The following is a 19,163-nucleotide window of genomic DNA, read 5'->3' on the forward strand; positions in this document are numbered from 1 at the left end:
GATCGGCTGTATCATTGGAACACAGCCGATCACGTGGGAAACAGCCACGCCCATTGGCTGTTTCCCCCCTGCCGGTGACGGGGGATGTCCCGGGGACACCCCGACACCGGCAGTGCAGGGCGGCGCGCACGCGATCGCGCGCCTGCCCTGCTTAAAGTGCCGCCGTCATATGACGGCGGCCCAGGATAATGGTCGCTCCGTTCCGCCGTCATATGACGGCGGGCGGGCGGCAAGCGGTTAAGGTATATATTAAGGCAAAAAAACTGTTTCGTATTTTATTTTCGATATAGTAAGTAGCCCAGGGCCAGGACTCAGGAGGGCAAGAAATTAGAATGGGCAGGCACACACACATAAAATTGAGTCTCACAGTGACAATGAAAGCAGTGTGCAGCAGCACAGATGATGATGACACCTAACTGACAGGACATGTCCCCTCCTGAGTCACAGTGACAATATCTGGTGGTAAGTAATGGAAAAAGATAACAGTATATATAATATTTTCTAAATGTTATATTTATTTAAAAAAAAAAGGGTGTGGGTGATTTTTTTTGGGGCGGGAGGCAGCATTTGAAGCCAGTCAATTCTTTGGAAAACCAATAAAATATTGGTGAGGGTGAGTGAGGGTGTAGAGGTCTGTTCCCTTTTACAATCCAAAGAGGAGTCTGTGCAGAAGAGGGAAAGATTTCCTGTTACATTGTAGGTAACTAAGATAAAGAAAAGGGAACTGTCACTTTTAGAGGTAGTTCCAAGAGCCTAGATGTCATGTGTATGCTTTATCCAGCTCCTCCCCGCTCGTAGTGGGACAGATCCTGTGTAATGGTCATATGATTGGATGGTGTTCATAAGTCCTGGCTGCGCGGAGCGCCGTCCTCAGTCATGTCTACTGCAGGCTGCTGTCAGAAGGTCTATTGCTTTATCTTTGACTACAAGACGCCTCGTGAAGAATGCATTAAGAACTGGAAGATCGGATTGGTGAACAGAGTCATCCAGCTGCTCATCGTGGCTTATGTTATTTGGTATGTGATTGTCTAAAGTTACACCTTCACATAGAGCAATGAGGAGTATGTAGTGTTAGCCATATGTTCCATAGATCATCATATAGGGGCTGATCCCTCTATATAGTGTTCCTTAGTATACAGAGAGGATGGTGTGCTGGGAAATGTATATTTCTATCATATGGGGGCTGATCCCTCTATATAGTGTTCCTTAGTATACAGAGAGGATGGTGTGCTGGGAAATGGACATTTCTATCATTATATGGGGACTGATCCCTCTATATAGTGTTCCTTAGTATACAGAGAGGATGGTGTGCTGGGAAATGGACATTTCTATCATTATATGGGGGCTGATCCCTCTATATAGTGTTCCTTAGTATACAGAGAGGATGGTGTGCTGGGAAATGGACATTTCTATCATTATATGGGGGCTGATCCCTCTATATAGTGTTCCTTAGTATACAGAGAGGATGGTGTGCTGGGAAATGGACATTTCTATCATTATATGGGGGCTGATCCCTCTATATATAGTGTTCCTTAGTATACAGAGAGGATGGTGTGCTGGGAAATGGGCATTTCTATCATTATATGGAGGCTGATCCCTCTATATAGTGTTCCTTAGTATACAGAGAGGATGGTGTGCTGGGAAATGGGCATTTCTATCATTCAATGGAGGCTGATCCCTCTATATAGTGTTCCTTAGTATACAGAGAGGATGGTGTGCTGGGAAATGGGCATTTCTATCATTATATGGGGGCTGATCCCTCTATATAGTGTTCCTTAGTATACAAAGAGGATGGTGTGCTGGGAAATGGGCATTTCTATCATTATATGGGGGCTGATCCCTCTATATAGTGTTCCTTAGTATACAGAGAGGATAGTGTGCTGGGAAATGGACATTTCTATCATTATATGGGGGCTGATCCCTCTATATAGTGTTCCTTAGTATAAAGAGAGCATGGTGTGCTGGGAAATTGACATTTCTATCATTATATGGGGGCTGATCCCTCTATATAGTGTTCCTTAGTATACAGAGAGCACGGTGTGCTGGGAAATGGACATTTCTATCATTATATGGGGGCTGATCCCTCTATATAGTGTTCCTTAGTATACAGAGAGGATGGTGTGCTGGGAAATGGACATTTCTTTCATTATATGGGGGCTGATCCCTCTATATAGTGTTCCTTAGTATACAGAGAGCATGGTGTGCTGGGAAATTGACATTTCTATCATTATATGGGGGCTGATTCCTCTATATAGTGTTCCTTAGTATACAGAGAGCATGGTGTGCTGGGAAATGGACATTTCTATCATTATATGGGGGCTGATCCCTCTGTATAGTGTTCCTTAGTATGCCGAGAGGATGGTGTGCTGGGAAATGGACATTTCTATCACTATATGGGGGCTGATCACTCTGTATAGTGTTCCTTAGTATACAGAGAGGATGGTGTGCTGGGAAATTGACATTTCTATCATTATATGGGGGCTGATCCCTCTATATAGTGTTCCTTAGTATACAGAGAGGATGGTGTGCTGGGAAATGGGCATTTCTATCATTATATGGGGGCTGATCCCTCTATATAGTGTTCCTTAGTATAAAGAGAGCATGGTGTGCTGGGAAATTGACATTTCTATCATTATATGAGGGCTGATCCCTCTATATAGTGTTCCTTAGTATACAGAGAGCATGGTGTGCTGGGAAATTGACATTTCTATCATTATATGGGGGCTGATCCCTCTATATAGTGTTCCTTAGTATGCAGAGAGCATGGTGTGCTGGGAAATGGACATTTCTATCATTCCACAATCATATTATCGTCCCCCAGGTCTGATCACACCACTTCTCCTATTCTCTGCTCTCATCTATTCTCACATTTGCATTGTTTGTTTTTATTTCTTCCTGACTTAAGAGTGTGAATCCTGTATATTTCATAGATCTGAATGTCTGGTATAGATCTCTATGTCTAGTATTCTGGTTTAATTGATTTTTACAAAACAACACAATAACATGGTCATAAGAGCCAGAAAAAAGACTTTGCACTAAGTACATGTCGTACATTTCCATTAGTACAGGGCAAAACATAAAACCCCACTGGTTCAACAAACGTTGGAGATATATCCAAAGTAATCCATGGAAGCAGAATATGGCAGTGACCTGATTTAAGTAGAAGATGAGTAATCATGTCTAGTATTTTAAAGTGAACTTCTACTGTAATAGGGAAACTGATGTCACTGGTATTCTGAAAAAATACTAGTTGTCTGACTGCCTCCATCTTCAATACCCTGCTCACACTGTGTGCAGAGCGGCTTGCAGCAGGGGTCCAGTGCACCCCATTCTCCTTTTCAGGTCTGAATTCAGTCCAAATTTTTGGTTCAATTCAGACCTGGAACAGACCAGAAGACGCACAGGACCCTTCTGCAAACTGCTTCAGAGCTGTGTAAACAGGCACCATTGAGACATGGTCACACTCTTCTGACATGCAAATTCGATGCGGTGAAACCCACATTCAATTTACACCAGTGTGAACCCAGCTTGAATCATTGATCTTGAACAAGTGGGCAGATTACAGAATCAACACCCCTAATTAGAGATGAGCTAGGGCAGTGTTTCTCAACCTTTTTTCAGTCAAGGCACCCTTTAAAAATGATGGACAGTCTCAAGGCGCCTGTAGTATGGTAAGCAACGGGTTAAGTTGCTGTCTGCAAAATGTTACAATACTATGTATATGTCTGGGAGCTGGGTGTGGCTGAAGTCCAGTTTATGCGTGGTGTTCAGTGAATAAAGAAGCAACCTGTACAGCCTGGCCTGTGTTAATACACTACATTTTAGCGACGAGGATGGCTAGCTTTCTGGATTTACCGGCTATCGGACCGTTTGTGTCTGGAGACCACACTAGTCTCTCACAGCGCTGGGACAAGTGGAAGAAGGGATTTCAGCTCTATGTTATAGCCACAGGAGTGACTGCACCTGCTCAGAAGAGAGCCATGCTGCTGCATCTAGCTGGATCACAAGTTCAGGACATTTTTGAAACCCTAGGAGCAACAGGGGACGATTCGGACTATGAGACAGCCATGAATAGACTGAGTGAGTACTTTGAGCCAAAGAAAAATATTCCCTATGAAAGATATAAGTTTAGACAGGCTGTGCAAGAACCGGGAGAAACCACAGACAGTTATGTGACTAGGCTGAAATATCTGGCACAGTCTTGTGATTTTGGTACTGTAACCGAGGGGATAATCAGAGATCAGGTCATAGAGAAATGCACATCTGTGCACCTCAGGAGGAGATTATTGAGAGAACCTAGTCTCACACTTACTAGCCTGCAGTAGATTGCAAGAGCCATTGAACTGTCTGAGCTCCAGGCTCTGCATATTGAAACCAAAGACACTGCATCTGTCAATACAGTCTCCAAACCTACCTATAATAATAGGAACCTCTGGAGTAGAAAAGAGAGTTTTCCGAAGAGGACTTTACATATAACCTGCAGTAAATGTGCCAGAGAGGGACACACATGTCAGGACTGCACTGTGGGACAGAATAAAATGTGCTATGCTTGTGGAAAGACAGGTCATTTTGCAGCTGTGTGTAGAAGTACAACCAGAGATAACAAACCCAAAGGACCATCAGCACAAGTAAATGTTATAGCTGAGGATAAAGAGAGTGCTTCTGACTGTGAATTTATATTCTCCCTGTGTTCTCTGCAAGCTGGGACATTAACCATTAAGATTGGAAATACAGATGTGTCAGTGCTGATTGACTCCGGAGCTACATGCAATGGTTTGGACTTAGCTTCTTGGTACAGTCTTAAAGGCAGAGAAAATCACCTTAAATTGTGTAACACCACTAAACAGATTTATACTTATGGCTCCAGTACACCACTACAACTTAAAGGCAAATTCTATACCCCTGTGCAAACACATGAGACTGGTCCTCCATTGCAGACCGAATTCTATGTTGTAGATGGCACAGGGTCGCCTCTGCTTGGTCGTCAAACCGCTATGGCACTGGGGGTGTTAAAGATTGGCCATGATGTAGGCAGTGCAAGAGTGAATATGGTGTCTCCTGCTATTTCTGCATTGAAAGAGGAATTTAAAGATTGCTTCTCTGGGTTTGGAAAATTAAAGGATTTTCAGTTGGAGCTTCACATTTATCCACATGTAAAGCCTATTGCACAGCCAGTACGCAGACTTCCTTATAGCCTGAGATCACCTGTTGAGCACAAACTGGCAGAGCTGCTAGACCTTGACATTATCGAACCTGTAGATGGACCCACTCCGTGGGTATCGCCGTTAGTTGTTGTACCAAAGGGCACAGATATTCGGATTTATGTGGACATGAGATGTGCTAACCAAGCTGTGCAGAGAGAGAGACATCCAATTCCCACTATTGAAGATGTTCTACATGCAATGAATGGGGCAAGTGTCTTCAGTAAACTGGATTTGAAATGGGGTTATCATCAGATTGAACTGACCCCAGCATCTAGAGTCATCACTACATTTGCAAGCCATAAAGGTCTTTTTAGATACAAGAGGTTGATGTTTGGCGTATCGTCAGCACCGGAGGCCTATCAACATGTGATTCAGCAAGTGCTACATGGTTGTGAAGGCACACATAACATTTCTGATGATATAATTGTGTGGGGAACAAACACACAGGAGCACGATGAACGTCTCCGTGCAGTGCTAAATCGCTTGAAGGAGAAAGGATTAACATTAAATGAGAAGAAGTGCACATTTCAAATGAATAAAATGACTTTTATGGGCCATGTGCTGTCTGACAGGGGCATTGGTCCGGAGGACTGTAAAATTAAAGCTGTGTCTGATGCCAGAAATCCTGAAAACCCTGCAGAAGTACGCAGTTTTCTTGGGCTAGTGAATTACTGTGCTAAGTTTATTCCAGATATGGCGACTATCAGTGAACCTTTGAGATTGTTGACTCGCAAAGCAGTCCCTTGGAAGTGGGGCCTTTTGGAACGAGGTGCATTTAATGAACTTAAGAGACGGCTGACTTGCGCCACAACTTTGGCTTATTTCAATCCTACTGTACACACCCAAGTTATTGTCGATGCTAGCCCTGTGGGGTTAGGCGCCATCTTGGTCCAGAGACAGTGCACAGGCGATTACAGACCTATTCAGTATGCAAGCAGATCCCTTACTGATGTAGAGAGGCATTATTCTCAGACCGAGAAAGAAGCTTTGGCTGTTGTTTGGGGATGTGAAAGGTTTCACACGTATCTCTACGGACTTGATTTTGAAATCATCACTGACCACAAGCCTCTGGAAGTGATATATTCGCCACGATCAAAACCATCCGCCAGAATTGAACGATGGGTTCTCAGATTGTTACCGTATCGATTTACAGTGCGGTACAGACCTGGACCGACTAATGCAGCAGATGCACTTTCCAGATTGCCTCAGTCTTCAACACCTGTTCATAACCTAGCAGAAGAGTACATTCGTTTTGTGGCTACTAACGCCATGCCTCAGGCATTGACACCGCGGGAGGTTGAAGAATTGTCATCTGTGGATCCGGAAATTACTCGGTTGAGAAAATGTGTAAGACAGGGGGTTTGGGTGGATTGTGACCCAAGCTATCACAGAATCAAACAAGAGCTGAGTATTGCAGGACAACTAGTTTTACGTGGCAATCGTATTGTGATGCCTAAAGACTTATGGAAACGTACATTACATTTAGCCCATGAGGGCCATCAAGGCATTGTTCGCACCAAACAAAGATTACGTGAGAAAGTCTGGTGGCCAGGAATTGACAAGGATGTGGAACGTTTGGTTTCCTCATGTCGAGCATGTCAGTTGGTGGGCAGCAAACCTAAACCAGAACCAGTAACTCACACTGTTCTACCTGAGGGACCATGGGAAGATTTAGCCATTGATCTGTGTGACATTCCATCTGGACACCATCTTTTAGTTGTTGTGGACTATTATTCAAGGTGGCAAGAGGTGGTAGTTCTCACTAAAGCTACATCATCAACTGTAATTGAGGGGTTGGAGAGCATCTTTGCGTCTCATGGGTTGCCTAAACGGATGGTGAGTGATAATGGTGCCCAATTTACTTCTCAGGAATTTCAGGATTACCTGAAATCAAATGCTATTGAACATCATCGTACAACTCCATACTGGCCACAGGCTAACGGGGAAGTGGAACGCCAGAATCGAACCTTGCTAAAAGCTTTGCGAATTGCTCATTTAGAGAGAAGAGACTGGAAAAAGGAACTGTGGCGTTTTCTTTTAGCTTATCGCACAACTCCGCATACTGTCACGGGAGTTAGTCCTGCGGAACTTCTTTGTGGTCGTCAATTCAGGACAAAATTGCCAGACATTGGGGGTCCTCCTACGAGTCAGAAACCTTTTCGGCACATTGATGAGGAAAGGAAGACCCGGGCTGAACAGTATGCAAACCACCGCCGCCATTGTCAACCCAGTGGCCTTCAACAGGGTGATAAGGTGTTGCTTCAAAATGATCGGTTTAACAAACTGGCTCCGTCCTTTGAACCTGAGCCTTATGTTGTAAAGGAGAAAAGAGGTACTCAAGTGGTTTTAGAGGATTTGGATGGACACACAAAAGTGCGTAATTCCTCATTTGTGAAGAAATTTATTGAGCCAGAAGGTCAAGCATTGGAAGACGGTGAACAGGCAAAGAGTAGCGATGGTACCGCCAGTGATCCAGACTTCAATCCACAACCATCCACATCGGAATGGCCATGAGAAAAACGAGCAACTAATCCACCGGCCTACCTTAAGGACTATGTGTATAGTCAGGAGTTTATAGTTTAAATTTTTAGTTGTTCATCCATGCATTTTGTTAATCGTATTAATCCGTTGTGCATGTTTTTATTCAAAGAGAGGAGGGAATGTAGTATGGTAAGCAACGGGTTAAGTTGCTGTCTGCAAAATGTTAAAATACTATGTATATGTCTGGGAGCTGGGTGTGGCTGAAGTTCAGTTTATGCGTGGTGTTCAGTGAATAAAGAAGCAACCTGTACAGCCTGGCCTGTGTTAATACACTACAGCGCCCCATTCTAAAATGTAAAAAACTATTCTAATAGTCTTACATAATGCAGCAACATCCACAAGCCCAAGTAGGACACCCAATATTAGAGGTGATTTATTCTTCCAAAGCAAACACACTTTTGTAAATGGTACTGACTAGTATTCCAATGTTTCTCTTCTCCCTCAGTTTTTCTCTATCATTCACCTAACGTGAGGGGCAGGGGAGAGTCAAACAAGGATGCTATGCAGGCAACTGATATCCTCCTTATCAATTGATTATGCCAATGGTCGTTAGGACGCCGGCAGTTTGAAGGTTGTAATTGTGCACAATGAAAATCTTTTTTTTAAAACAATTTTTGGGCAATTTTTACCCATTTTGCCAAGGTACCCCTGAAGAAACCTCAAGGCACCCCTGGGTGCCTGGGCACAATGGTTGAAAAAGGCTGAGTTAGGGCATCCCCTGTACTCCTCTCTAGCTGAACTTGCGCACTCTTTTTTTTCAATGAGTGGTGAGCTGGGTCATTACTACCCTACAGTGCAAATAAATAAAGAGGCAGCCTGTGGGGTAGGAATAACCCGGCTTGCAGCCATTTGGAGTTAAAAAAAAAATGAGCGCAAGTTCAGCTAGGGATGTGTATGGAAGACACCCAAGTTTATTCCCGTCTCCTAATCTGCATACATAGTAAATTACTGAAGCCTTTGGATCAGTATGCCAGCCACGAAAGTAGAACTTTTGGGTCTCATTCACACTGGCAATGCCATACAGGTTTATATGGGACATTTCTAAACACAATTAAATATTTTTTTTATGCTGGATAAAAGGTTGCACTATTGCACTTATTTTCCCCCTTTTTTTTTGTGTTTGCGATTGAGGTGTATTTTTTTTTTTTTTTTGCATTGAAATATAGAAATGATTTGAATGCACTGTCACTTTAAATGGATGAATAAGAGATGTATTGCACAGGTTTGGATTTATATAGAAGGAAGAAATAGTGATGTATTATCACCATGGAGTAATAAGATGATCACAGGATAATTTTGGGATGGAGAATAAAAAAAAAGAAAAAAACGCATATATATATATATATATATATATTTTGCACTATAACACCTTGTACGGTGGTGATCGAAAGTTTGGGCACCCCAGGTAAAAATTTGTATTAATGTGCATAAAGAAGCCAAGGAAAGATGGAAAAATCTCCTAAAGGCATCAAATTACAGATTAGACATTCTTATAATATGTCAACAAAAGTTAGATTTTATTTCCATCATTTACACTTTCAAAATTACAGAAAACGAAAAAATGGCGTCTGCAAAAGTTTGGGCACCCTGCAGAGTTAATATCTTGTACTGCCCCCTTTGGCAAGTATCACAGCTTGTAAACGCTTTTTGTAGCCAGCCAAGAGTCTTTCAATTCTTGTTTGAGGTATCTTTGCCCATTCTTCCTTACAAAAGTCTTTCAGTTCTTTGAGATTTCTGGGCTGTCTGTCATACACTGCTCTTTTAAGGTCTATCCATAGATTTTCAATTATGTTGAGGTCAAGAGATTGTGAAGGCCATGGCAAAACCTTCAGTTTAAGCCTCTTGATGTAATCCCCTGTGGATTTTGAGGTGTGTTTAGGATCATTATCCATTTGTAGAAGCCATCCTCTCTTTAACTTCAGCTTTTTCACAGATGGCATCAAGTTACCATCCAAAATTTGCTGAAATTTTAATGAATCCATTTTTCCTTCTACTCGTGAGATGTTCCCTGTGCCACTGGCTGCAATACAACCCCAAAGCATGATTGATCCACCCCCATGCTTAACAGTTGGACAGAGGTTCTTTTCATTAAATTCTGTGCCCCTTCTTCTCCAAACGTACCTTTGCTCATTCCGGCCAAAAAGTTTGATTTTAACCTCATCAGTCCACAGAACTTGTTTCCAAAATGCATCAGGCTTGCCTATATGTTCATTAACAAAGTTAAAACACTGATTTTTGTGGTGAGGTCGTGGAAGAGGTTTTCTTCTGATGACTGTTCCATGAAGACCATATTTGTACAAGTATCTCTTTATAGTGGAATAGTGTACCACAACTCCAGTGTCTGCCAGATCTTTCTGGAGGGATCGTGCAGTCAAACGTGGGTTTTGAATTGTTTTTCTCACAATCCTGCAAGCTGTTCTGTCTGATATTTTTCTTGGTCTTCCAGATCTTGCTTTAACTTCCACTGTTCCTGATGACTGCCATTTCTTAATTACATTCCTAACAGAGGATATTGACATCTGAAAACGCTTTGCTTTCTTCTTATAGCCTTCTCCAGCTTTGTGAGCGTCAACTATTTTCAGTTTCAGTTTTCTAGACAACTGCTTAGAAGATCCTATGGTGCTGATTGTTGGGGCAATGTCAAATGAGTCTGGGCATTTAAAACCTTTGAGATTGACATCACCTGTTCTTCCCAGATGATGATTGAGAACAATCCATGACACTGGCAGGTCTCAGTCTTGCAAAGGGGCAGTGCATGCTATAAATTCTGCAGGGTGCCCAAACTTTTGCATACGCCATTTTTTTTTTTTTCCTGTAATTTTGAAAGTGTCAATGATGGAAATAAAATCTAACTTTTGTTGACATACCGTATTATAAGAATGTCCAATCTGTAATTTGATGCATTTTGGAGATTTTTCCATCTTTCCTTGGCTTCTTTATGCTCGTTACTACAAATTTTTACCTGGGGTGCCCAAACTTTCGATCCCCACTGTATTATTGTGGCTAAGGGGTATATAAAATGTCTCCTCTCCCCTTTTTTTTTTTTGAAATTGCACTGCACTAGAACAATTTGTATTTTTGTGGTTGAGGAGCATATAAAATGTCTCCTCTCCTCTTCCCTTTTTTTTTTTTGAAATAACACTGCACTATAACACTTTGTATTTTTGTGGTTGAGGAGCATATAAAATGTCTCCTCTCCTCTTCTTTTCCCTTTTTTTTTTTTTTGGCACTGCACTACAAGGCCCCGTTCACACTGGGGCGATCCGACTTGCCGGGGCGACCTAATAGGTCACGGCGCGCTGCTCGCACCGTGACCTCGGAGCGGCCGGCACGGACTTCATAACATTGAAGTCTATGCAGGTCGCTCCGGGTCGCCCCAAAGAAGCTCCTGACCCTTTTTCTAAGTCGGAGCGACTTGTGTCGCTCCTATTAGAACGGGTCCACAACTTCTCTATGGCAGGCGACCTACGGCGACCTGTCAGGCGACCAGGACGCCTGACAGGTCGCCCCAGTGTGAACGGGGTCTAACACTTTGTATTTTGTGGTTGAGTGGCATATAAAATGTCTCCTCTCCTCTTCCTTTTTTTTTTTTTAAATAGCACTGCTCTATAACACTTTGTATTTTTGTGGTTGAGGAGCATATAAAATGTCTCTACTCTTCTTTTACCTTTTTATTTTTTGAGTGAGGATGTCAAATAAATTTTTTTTTTTCCTTATAGAATTAGAAAATAAGCCAAAAGGAAGAAAGGAATACTAATGGGTCCCCTGAGCTGGATGGGCTGAGCTTAATCCATATTGCCTACATATAAGCATATGCTTTATGGTGGCAATGCCCTATTCATTTTTTTTCTTTTTATTACTATTATTTGGCTATATGTATTTCTTGCTTGGGGAATGTAGTAGAGTGGATGATTAAGAATGGGTTTTATGACGATAGAGGAAAAGAGATTGATGTATACAAGGACGGGTGCTGGGAGTTACTTAAAGATAAGGGATGAGGAGAAATGGGGAATATACAGTCAGGTTCATAAATATTGGGACATCGACACAATTCTAATCTTTTTGGCTCTATACACCACCACAATAGATTTGAAATGAAACAAACAAGATGTACTTTAACTGCAGACTTTCAGCTTTAATTTGAGGGTATTTACATCCAAATCAGGTGAAAGGTGTAGGAATTACAACAGTTTGGAACCAAAAGTAATGGGACAATTGGCTGCTCAGCTGTTCCATGGCCAGGTGTGTGTTATTCCCTCATTATCCCATTTACAAGGAGAAGATAAAAGGTCCAGAGTTCATTTCAAGTGTGCTATTTGCATTTGGAATCTGTTGCTGTCAACTCTCAATATGAGATCCAAAGAGCTGTCACTATCAGTGAAGCAAGCCATCATTAGGCTGAAAAAACAAAACAAACCCATCAGAGAGAGATAACAAAAACATTAGGTGTGGCCAAATCAACTGTTTGGAACATCCTTAAAAAGAAAGAACCCACCGGTGAGCTCAGCAACACCAAAAGACCCAGAAGACCACAGAAAACAACTGTGGTGGATGACCGAAGAATTCTTTCACTGGTGAAGAAACCACCCTTCACAACAGTTGGCCAGATCAAGAACATTCTCCAGGAGGTAGGTGTATGTGTGTCAAAGTCAACAATCAAGAGAAGACTTCACCAGAGTGAATACAGAGGGTTCACCACAAGATGTAAACCATTGGTGAGCCTCAAAAACAGGAAGGCCAGATTAGAGTTTGCCAAACAACATCTAGAAAAGCCTTCACAGTTCTGGAACAACATCCTATGGACAGATGAGACCAAGATCAACTTGTACTAGAGTGATGGGAAGAGAAGAGTATGGAGAAGGAAAGGAACTGCTCATGATCCAAAGCATACCACCTCATCAGTGAAGCATGGTGGTGGTAGTGTCATGGCGTGGGCATGTATGGCTGCCAGTGGAACTGGTTCTCTTGTATTTATTGATGATGTGACTGCTGACAAAAGCAGGATGAATTCTGAAGTGTTTCGGGCAATATCTTCTGCTCATATTCAGCCAAATGCTTCAGAACTCATTGGATGGCGCTTCACAGTGCAGATGGACAATGACCCGAAGCATACTGCGAAAGCAACCAAATAATCTTTTAAGGGAAAGAAGTGGAATGTTATGCAATGGCCAGGTCAATCACCTGACCTGAATCCGATTAAGCATGCATTTCACTTGCTGAAGCCAAAACTGAAGGGAAAATGCCCCAAGAACAAGCAGGAACTGAAGACAGTTGCAGTAGAGGCCTGGCAGAGCATCACCAGGGATGAAACCCAGCGTCTGGTGATGTCTATGCATTCCAGACTTCAGGCTGTAATCGACTGCAAAGGATTTGCATCCAAGTATTAAAAAGTGAAAGTTTGATTTATGATTGTTAATCTGTCCCATTACTTTTGGTCCCTTAAAAAGTGGGAGGCACATATACAAACTGTTGTAATTCCTACACCGTTCATCTGATTTGGATGTAAATACTCTCAAATTAAAACTGAAAGTCTGCTGTTAAAGCAAATCTTGTTTGTTTCATTTCCTTGTTTCAAATCCCTTGTGGTGGTGTATAGAGCCAAAAATATTAGAATTGTGTTGATGTCCCAATATTTATGGACCTGACTGTATATGGATAGAATTATATTATGTTACATATTGGAATAGATCAGAATGGTTGCGCAATGTGGCTTTCTAACATGGAATGTAATCGGCCTTAGAACAGCAGAAAAATGAAATCATGTTTTTTTCAATTATTCATAAAACTAGGGCCAAAATTATTTGCTTGCAAGAAACACATATGACAAAAGAATGTTTAGAATGTTTAAAGAAAGTATGGGCTCAGTGGGTGTGCCATACGTGTCACACAACATATTCAAGAGGTGTTACACTGATGGTACATCGGTCTGTATCTTGGGAATGTATTCAAGTTAAAAAAGACTCAGAAGGAAGATATATATTCGTACAGTGGGTACGGAAAGTATTCAGACCCCCTTAAATTTTTCACTCTATGTTATATTGCAGCCATTTGCTAAAATCATTTAAGTTCATTCTTCTTCCTCATGAATGTACACATAGCACCCCATACTGACAGAAAAACACAGAATTGTTGACATTGTTGCAGGTTTATTAAAAAAGAAAAACTGAAATATCACATGGTCCTAAGTATTCAGACCCTTTGCTGTGACACTCATATATTTAACTCAGGTGCTTTCCATTTCTTCTGATCATCCTTGAGATGGTTCTACACCTTCATTTGAGTCCAGCTGTGTTTGATTATACTGATTGGACTTGATTAGGAAAGCCACACACCTGTCTATATAAGACCTTCCAGATCACAATGCATGTTAGAGCAAATGAGAATCATGAGGTCAAAGGAACTGCCTGAAGAGCTTAGAGACAGAATTGTGGCAAGGCACAGATCTGGCCAAGGTTACAAAAAGATTTCTGCTGCACTTAAGGTTCCTGAGAGCACAGTGGCCTCCATAATCCTCAAATGGAAGACGTTTGGGACGACCAGAACCCTTCCTAGAGCTGGCCGTCCGGCCAAACTGAGCTATCGGGGGAGAAGAGCCTTGGTGAGAGAGGTAAAGAAGAACCCAAAGATCACTGTGGCTGAGCTCCAGAGATGCAGTCAGGAGATGGGAGAAAGTTGTAGAAAGTCAACCATCACTGCAGCCCTCCACCAGTCGGGGCTTCATGGCAGAGTGACCCGACGGAAGCCTCTCCTCAGTGTAAGACACATGAAAGCCCGCATGGAGTTTGCTAAAAAACACCTGAAGGACTCCAAGATGGTGAGAAATAAGATTCTCTGGTCTGATGAGACCAAAATAGAACGTTTTGGCCTTAATTCTAAGCGGTATGTGTGGAGAAAACCAGGCACTGCTCATCACCTGTCCAATACTGTCCCAACAGTGAAGCATGGTGGTGGCAGCATCATGCTGTGGGGGTGTTTTTCAGCTGCAGGGACAGGACGACTGGTTGCAATCGAGGGAAAGATGAATGCGGCCAAGTACAGGGATATCCTGGACAAAAACCTTCTCCAGAGTGCTCTGGACCTCAGACTGGGCCGAAGGTTTACCTTCCAACAAGACAATGACCCTAAGCACACAGCTAAAATAACGAAGGAGTGACTTCACAACAACTCCGTGACTGTTTTTGAATGGCCCAGCCAGAGCCCTGACTTAAACCCAATTGAGCATCTCTGGAGAGACCTAAAAATGGCTGTCCACCAACGTTTACCATCCAACCTGACAGAACTGGAGAGGATCTGCAAGGAGGAATGGCAGAGGATCCCCAAATCCAGGTGTGAAAGACTTGTTGCATCTTTCCCAAAAAGACTCCTGGCTGGATTAGATCAAAAGGGGGCTTCTACTAAATACTGAGCAAAGGGTCTGAATACTTAGGACCATGTGATATTTCAGTTTTTCTTTTTTAATAAATCTGCAACAATGTCAACAATTCTGTGTTTTTCTGTCAGTATGGGGTGCTATGTGTACATTCATGAGGAAGAAGAATGAACCTAAATGATTTTAGCAAATGGCTGCAATATAACAAAGAGTGAAAATATTAAGGGGGTCTGAATACTTTCCGTACCCACTGTATATGCTAGGGTGTTCTCATTACCTTTCGTAACAATAGGGCTTTATAATCCCCCCCAGCTAATATGAAAATATTAAAGGAAGCTGTTATATTTATGACGCAATACCCGGATGCATATGCTATATGTATGGGAGACTTTAATATGTTAATGGACCCCACATTAGATAAAAACGGGAAAAGCATACAGGACCGAGTGGGGGGGGGGAATAGGTATATTAACCACTTTAGCCACAGAGGATGTGGCTGCTCAATGACCAGGCCCTATTTTGCGATTCGGCTCTGTGTTATTTTTTTTTTTTTATACAGGATCCAATTAACCTACCAGCATGTCTTTGGAGTGTGGGAGGAAACTGGAGTACCTGGAGGGAGCTCACACAGGCACAGGGGGAACATGCAAACTCCAGGCAGGTTGTGTCGTGGTTGGGATTTGAACCAGTGACTCTCTTGCTGCTAGGTGAAAGTGCTAACCACTACACCACTGTGCCGCCCTGGCTCTGTGTTATTTAAATGGACAATTGCGCGGTCGTGCGACGCTGTACCAAAACGAAATTGACGTCCTTTTTTTCCTACAAATAGAGCTTTCTTTTGGTGGTATTTGATCACCTGTGCGATTTTTATTTTTTGCGCTATAAACAAAAAAATGAGCAACAATTTTGAAAAAATTACAATATTTTTCACATTCTTTTATATGAAATTTTCAAAAAAAAAAAATGTAAAAATCAAAATTCTTTAACATTTTAGGGCAATTTGTTTTCTGCTACAAAATTCTGGTAAAAAAAATCGCAATAAGCGTATTTTGATTGGTTTGCGCAAAAGTTATTGCGTTTACTAACTACGGGAAAGATTTATGTCATTTTTATTGATTTTTTTTTTCTAATAGTAGTAATGGCGGTGATTTGCGTTATTTTTTTATTTGCGGGACTGCGACAGACAGATCGGACCCCTAAATGACATTTTTGACACATTGGAGGTACCAGTGACATTACTACAGTAATCAGTGCTAAAAATATGCACTTTTACTGTAAAAATGACACTGGCAGGGAAGGGGTTAACATTGCTGGTGATCAGTGGGTTAAATATGTCCTTAGGGGCGTGATTCTAACTGTCAGGGGGCGTGGTTTGTGAAGTAATTACAGAGACATGCGATCCTATATAGCAGGATCACATAGCCTCTGTGATCACTTCAGGGAGAATGACAGACGGCTGTGTTATCCCAAATATACAGTCCCATTCTGATTCTAAATAGCCAGAGGAAAATTGATGTGGAGGAGAAAGGTGTAGGATTGATCCATTGTAAATACGGATCAAAGGCTCCATAGGTCTGTGTGACCTGCTACTATCTGGTAAGCAGGATTGATTACCACAATTATCACAACAAGCACAAGGTGGAGCACTTGAATTGAAGATTCATTTATCACAAGTTTTATGTGCCATAGTTTTTTACAGACTAAATATTCACTACTTTGCACATATTATTATAATTTTTCACTAATGGAAATCACTCATTTTTCACAAATATCGTTATAACAGTGCATATTTTTATTTTATTATATTGCTTGGATTATTATTGCATAACTGCGGTTATACATTGGCGATCCTTGAGCCATTTAGAAGGTATATTCAGTCACCTAGAGCAGTGGTTCTCAATTCCGGTCCTCGGGACCCACTAACAGGCCAGATTTTAAGTATTACCTTGGGGGATGCAGACTAGAATACTGCAATCACTGAGCAGCAAATGAGATCACCTGTGATGTAATTTAGTTATCTTGCAAACCTGGCCTGTTGGTGGGTCCCGAGGACCGGAATTGAGAACCACTGACCTAGAGCACTGTTTTTTTTCTGTGTGAGTTTATTTTATTATTTTAATTTTGTCATAAATTGGATCACTGTAAGGCCCCGTTCACATACAAGCGACGCTACTTCGCACCGCGACCTCGGACTTCATAACATTGAAGTCTATGGCGGTCGCCTCCAGGTCGCCTCAAAGAAGCTCTGGACCCTTTTTCTAAGTCGGAGCGACTTGTGTCGCTCCTATTAGAACGGGTCCGCAGCTTCCCTATGGGAGGCGACCTACGACGACCTGTGAGGCGACCAGGTCGCCTCACAGGTCGCCTTAGTGTGAACGGGGACTAAATATAGGTTGCCACACTCACAGAGATATACTATCAATATACATTGATCACGCAACCACAAAATAGGTGTCACATATAATTTTCACATTAATGTTGCACATCTAAAATGACTGCAGCAAACACAAGCAGAGACATACTTGATAGAAAGAGACCAACCAATACCAGCGCCTTCTTTACATATTAATATTGGGTTATATGCAGAGGATATTATATTGTATATGAATGATTCCCAGAGTACACTAGATGAGGCAATGAGGATTATAAATGATTTTGGTGATTTCTCTGGTTTAAAGATAAACTAGCAGAAATCAGTATTATTGCCACTTCGACAGGAAATACAGACAAAGGAAAGTAGGAACTACCCGTTAAAAATAGTTGATAAAATAAATATTTGGGGATCTACATTACCCTCCAGCCAAAGGATTCGCTGGGGGCTAATGTATATCCCCTAATGGAATATATAAAAAATAAATTGGGGATATGGTCTAAAATGCCACTATCGGTGGTAGAAAGAATATGTTTGATTAAAACAATAATATTACCAAAATGTCTATATGTATTCTCACATTTACCAGTAATAATACCTAAACTGATATTTAAAAAATGAAATTCTTACTTTACAAGATTTATATGAATTAATGGAAGCTGTACATTAAAATTAACAATGTTACAGTGTCCAAAAATGGAGGGAGGACTGGCTCTACCGGATGTATAATTGTATTATCTGGCAGGTCAGCTAAAGCATCTACAGAAGTGGTTGAATCCGGGCTATGGGTTAGATGTAGAGGGATGCTTTTTAAGAATGCTGAGAATCGATGAACATTGTGAGTTTAAAAGCACAAGCAGAGAAACTACCTAGGATAAAAATTCCCATTGTAACCCTAGCAAGATCAGTCTGGAGAGAAACAAAAAAAGTGGTGGAATTTAGTGATATTCCACAAGAAGTCCCATTATGGAATAACCCGGGCTTGGATCAAATAAGTACTGATATGGACAGTGAGTTTTGGAAACAGAAAGGCATTTATAAAATATATAATGATGGGATAATATACTCTTTTGAGTATATAAGTGAGCGGTACAACATAACTCAAAAAAATTTCTATAAATATCTGCAACTCCGGCATACCTTACAGACACAAATGAGGGCACAAAAATGTAAGATATCAAAATACCCTATTATTGGAGTATTGAGGTCACAGGGCCCAAAGGGTCTGATCTCTATACTCTACTCATGTTTAATCCAGGCAAAGGTAAATAGAAATAAATTGAGAGGAAGAGATAAATGGCAAGAGATTATTTTGAATATGACGGATGATAAATAGGAAGAGATTTGTTCTATAAATTTAACAGTATCACCGGCAGCAAAAAAATAGATTAACACAATTATACATGACACATCAAATATATTTGAGTCCAAGTAGATTACATAGAATTACATAGACTACATAGAATGGGACGGAGGGCCACATCGGAGTGTCAGAGATGCCACCGAGAAGGGGCGGATTTCTTGCATCTGATGTGGAATTGTGAATTCACAGTTGAGTTTTGGAGACAAGTGACATAGATCTTGTCAACGGTCTTGACAAGACCAATTCCATGTATTGTTGAACTTTGTCTGTTTGGGTTGTTGGAGGAGGAAATATGGACAAAATATAATAAGATAC

The 19,163-nt window shown here is 41.5% G+C and overlaps 1 protein-coding gene across 1 annotated transcript in view; it reads left to right on the forward strand.

The window, feature by feature from the left end:
• Positions 1-825: 825 nt before the first annotated feature.
• LOC309544732 (P2X purinoceptor 4-like) overlaps positions 826-19,163 on the forward strand; it is a gene marked incomplete at its 3' end in the record, with an annotated part of 116,615 nt that continues 98,277 nt past the window's right edge. The window contains exon 1 of the mRNA XM_082243707.1: positions 826-1,016. Within this exon, the coding sequence (XP_082099833.1) occupies positions 877-1,016 (140 nt within the window). The 5' untranslated portion in view covers positions 826-876. The remainder of the gene's footprint in view (positions 1,017-19,163) is intronic.

The sequence above is a fragment of the Pelophylax lessonae genome (genome assembly GCF_965119305.1).
Source record: "Pelophylax lessonae genome assembly, chromosome: 1".
Taxonomy (NCBI): Eukaryota; Metazoa; Chordata; class Amphibia; order Anura; family Ranidae; genus Pelophylax; species Pelophylax lessonae.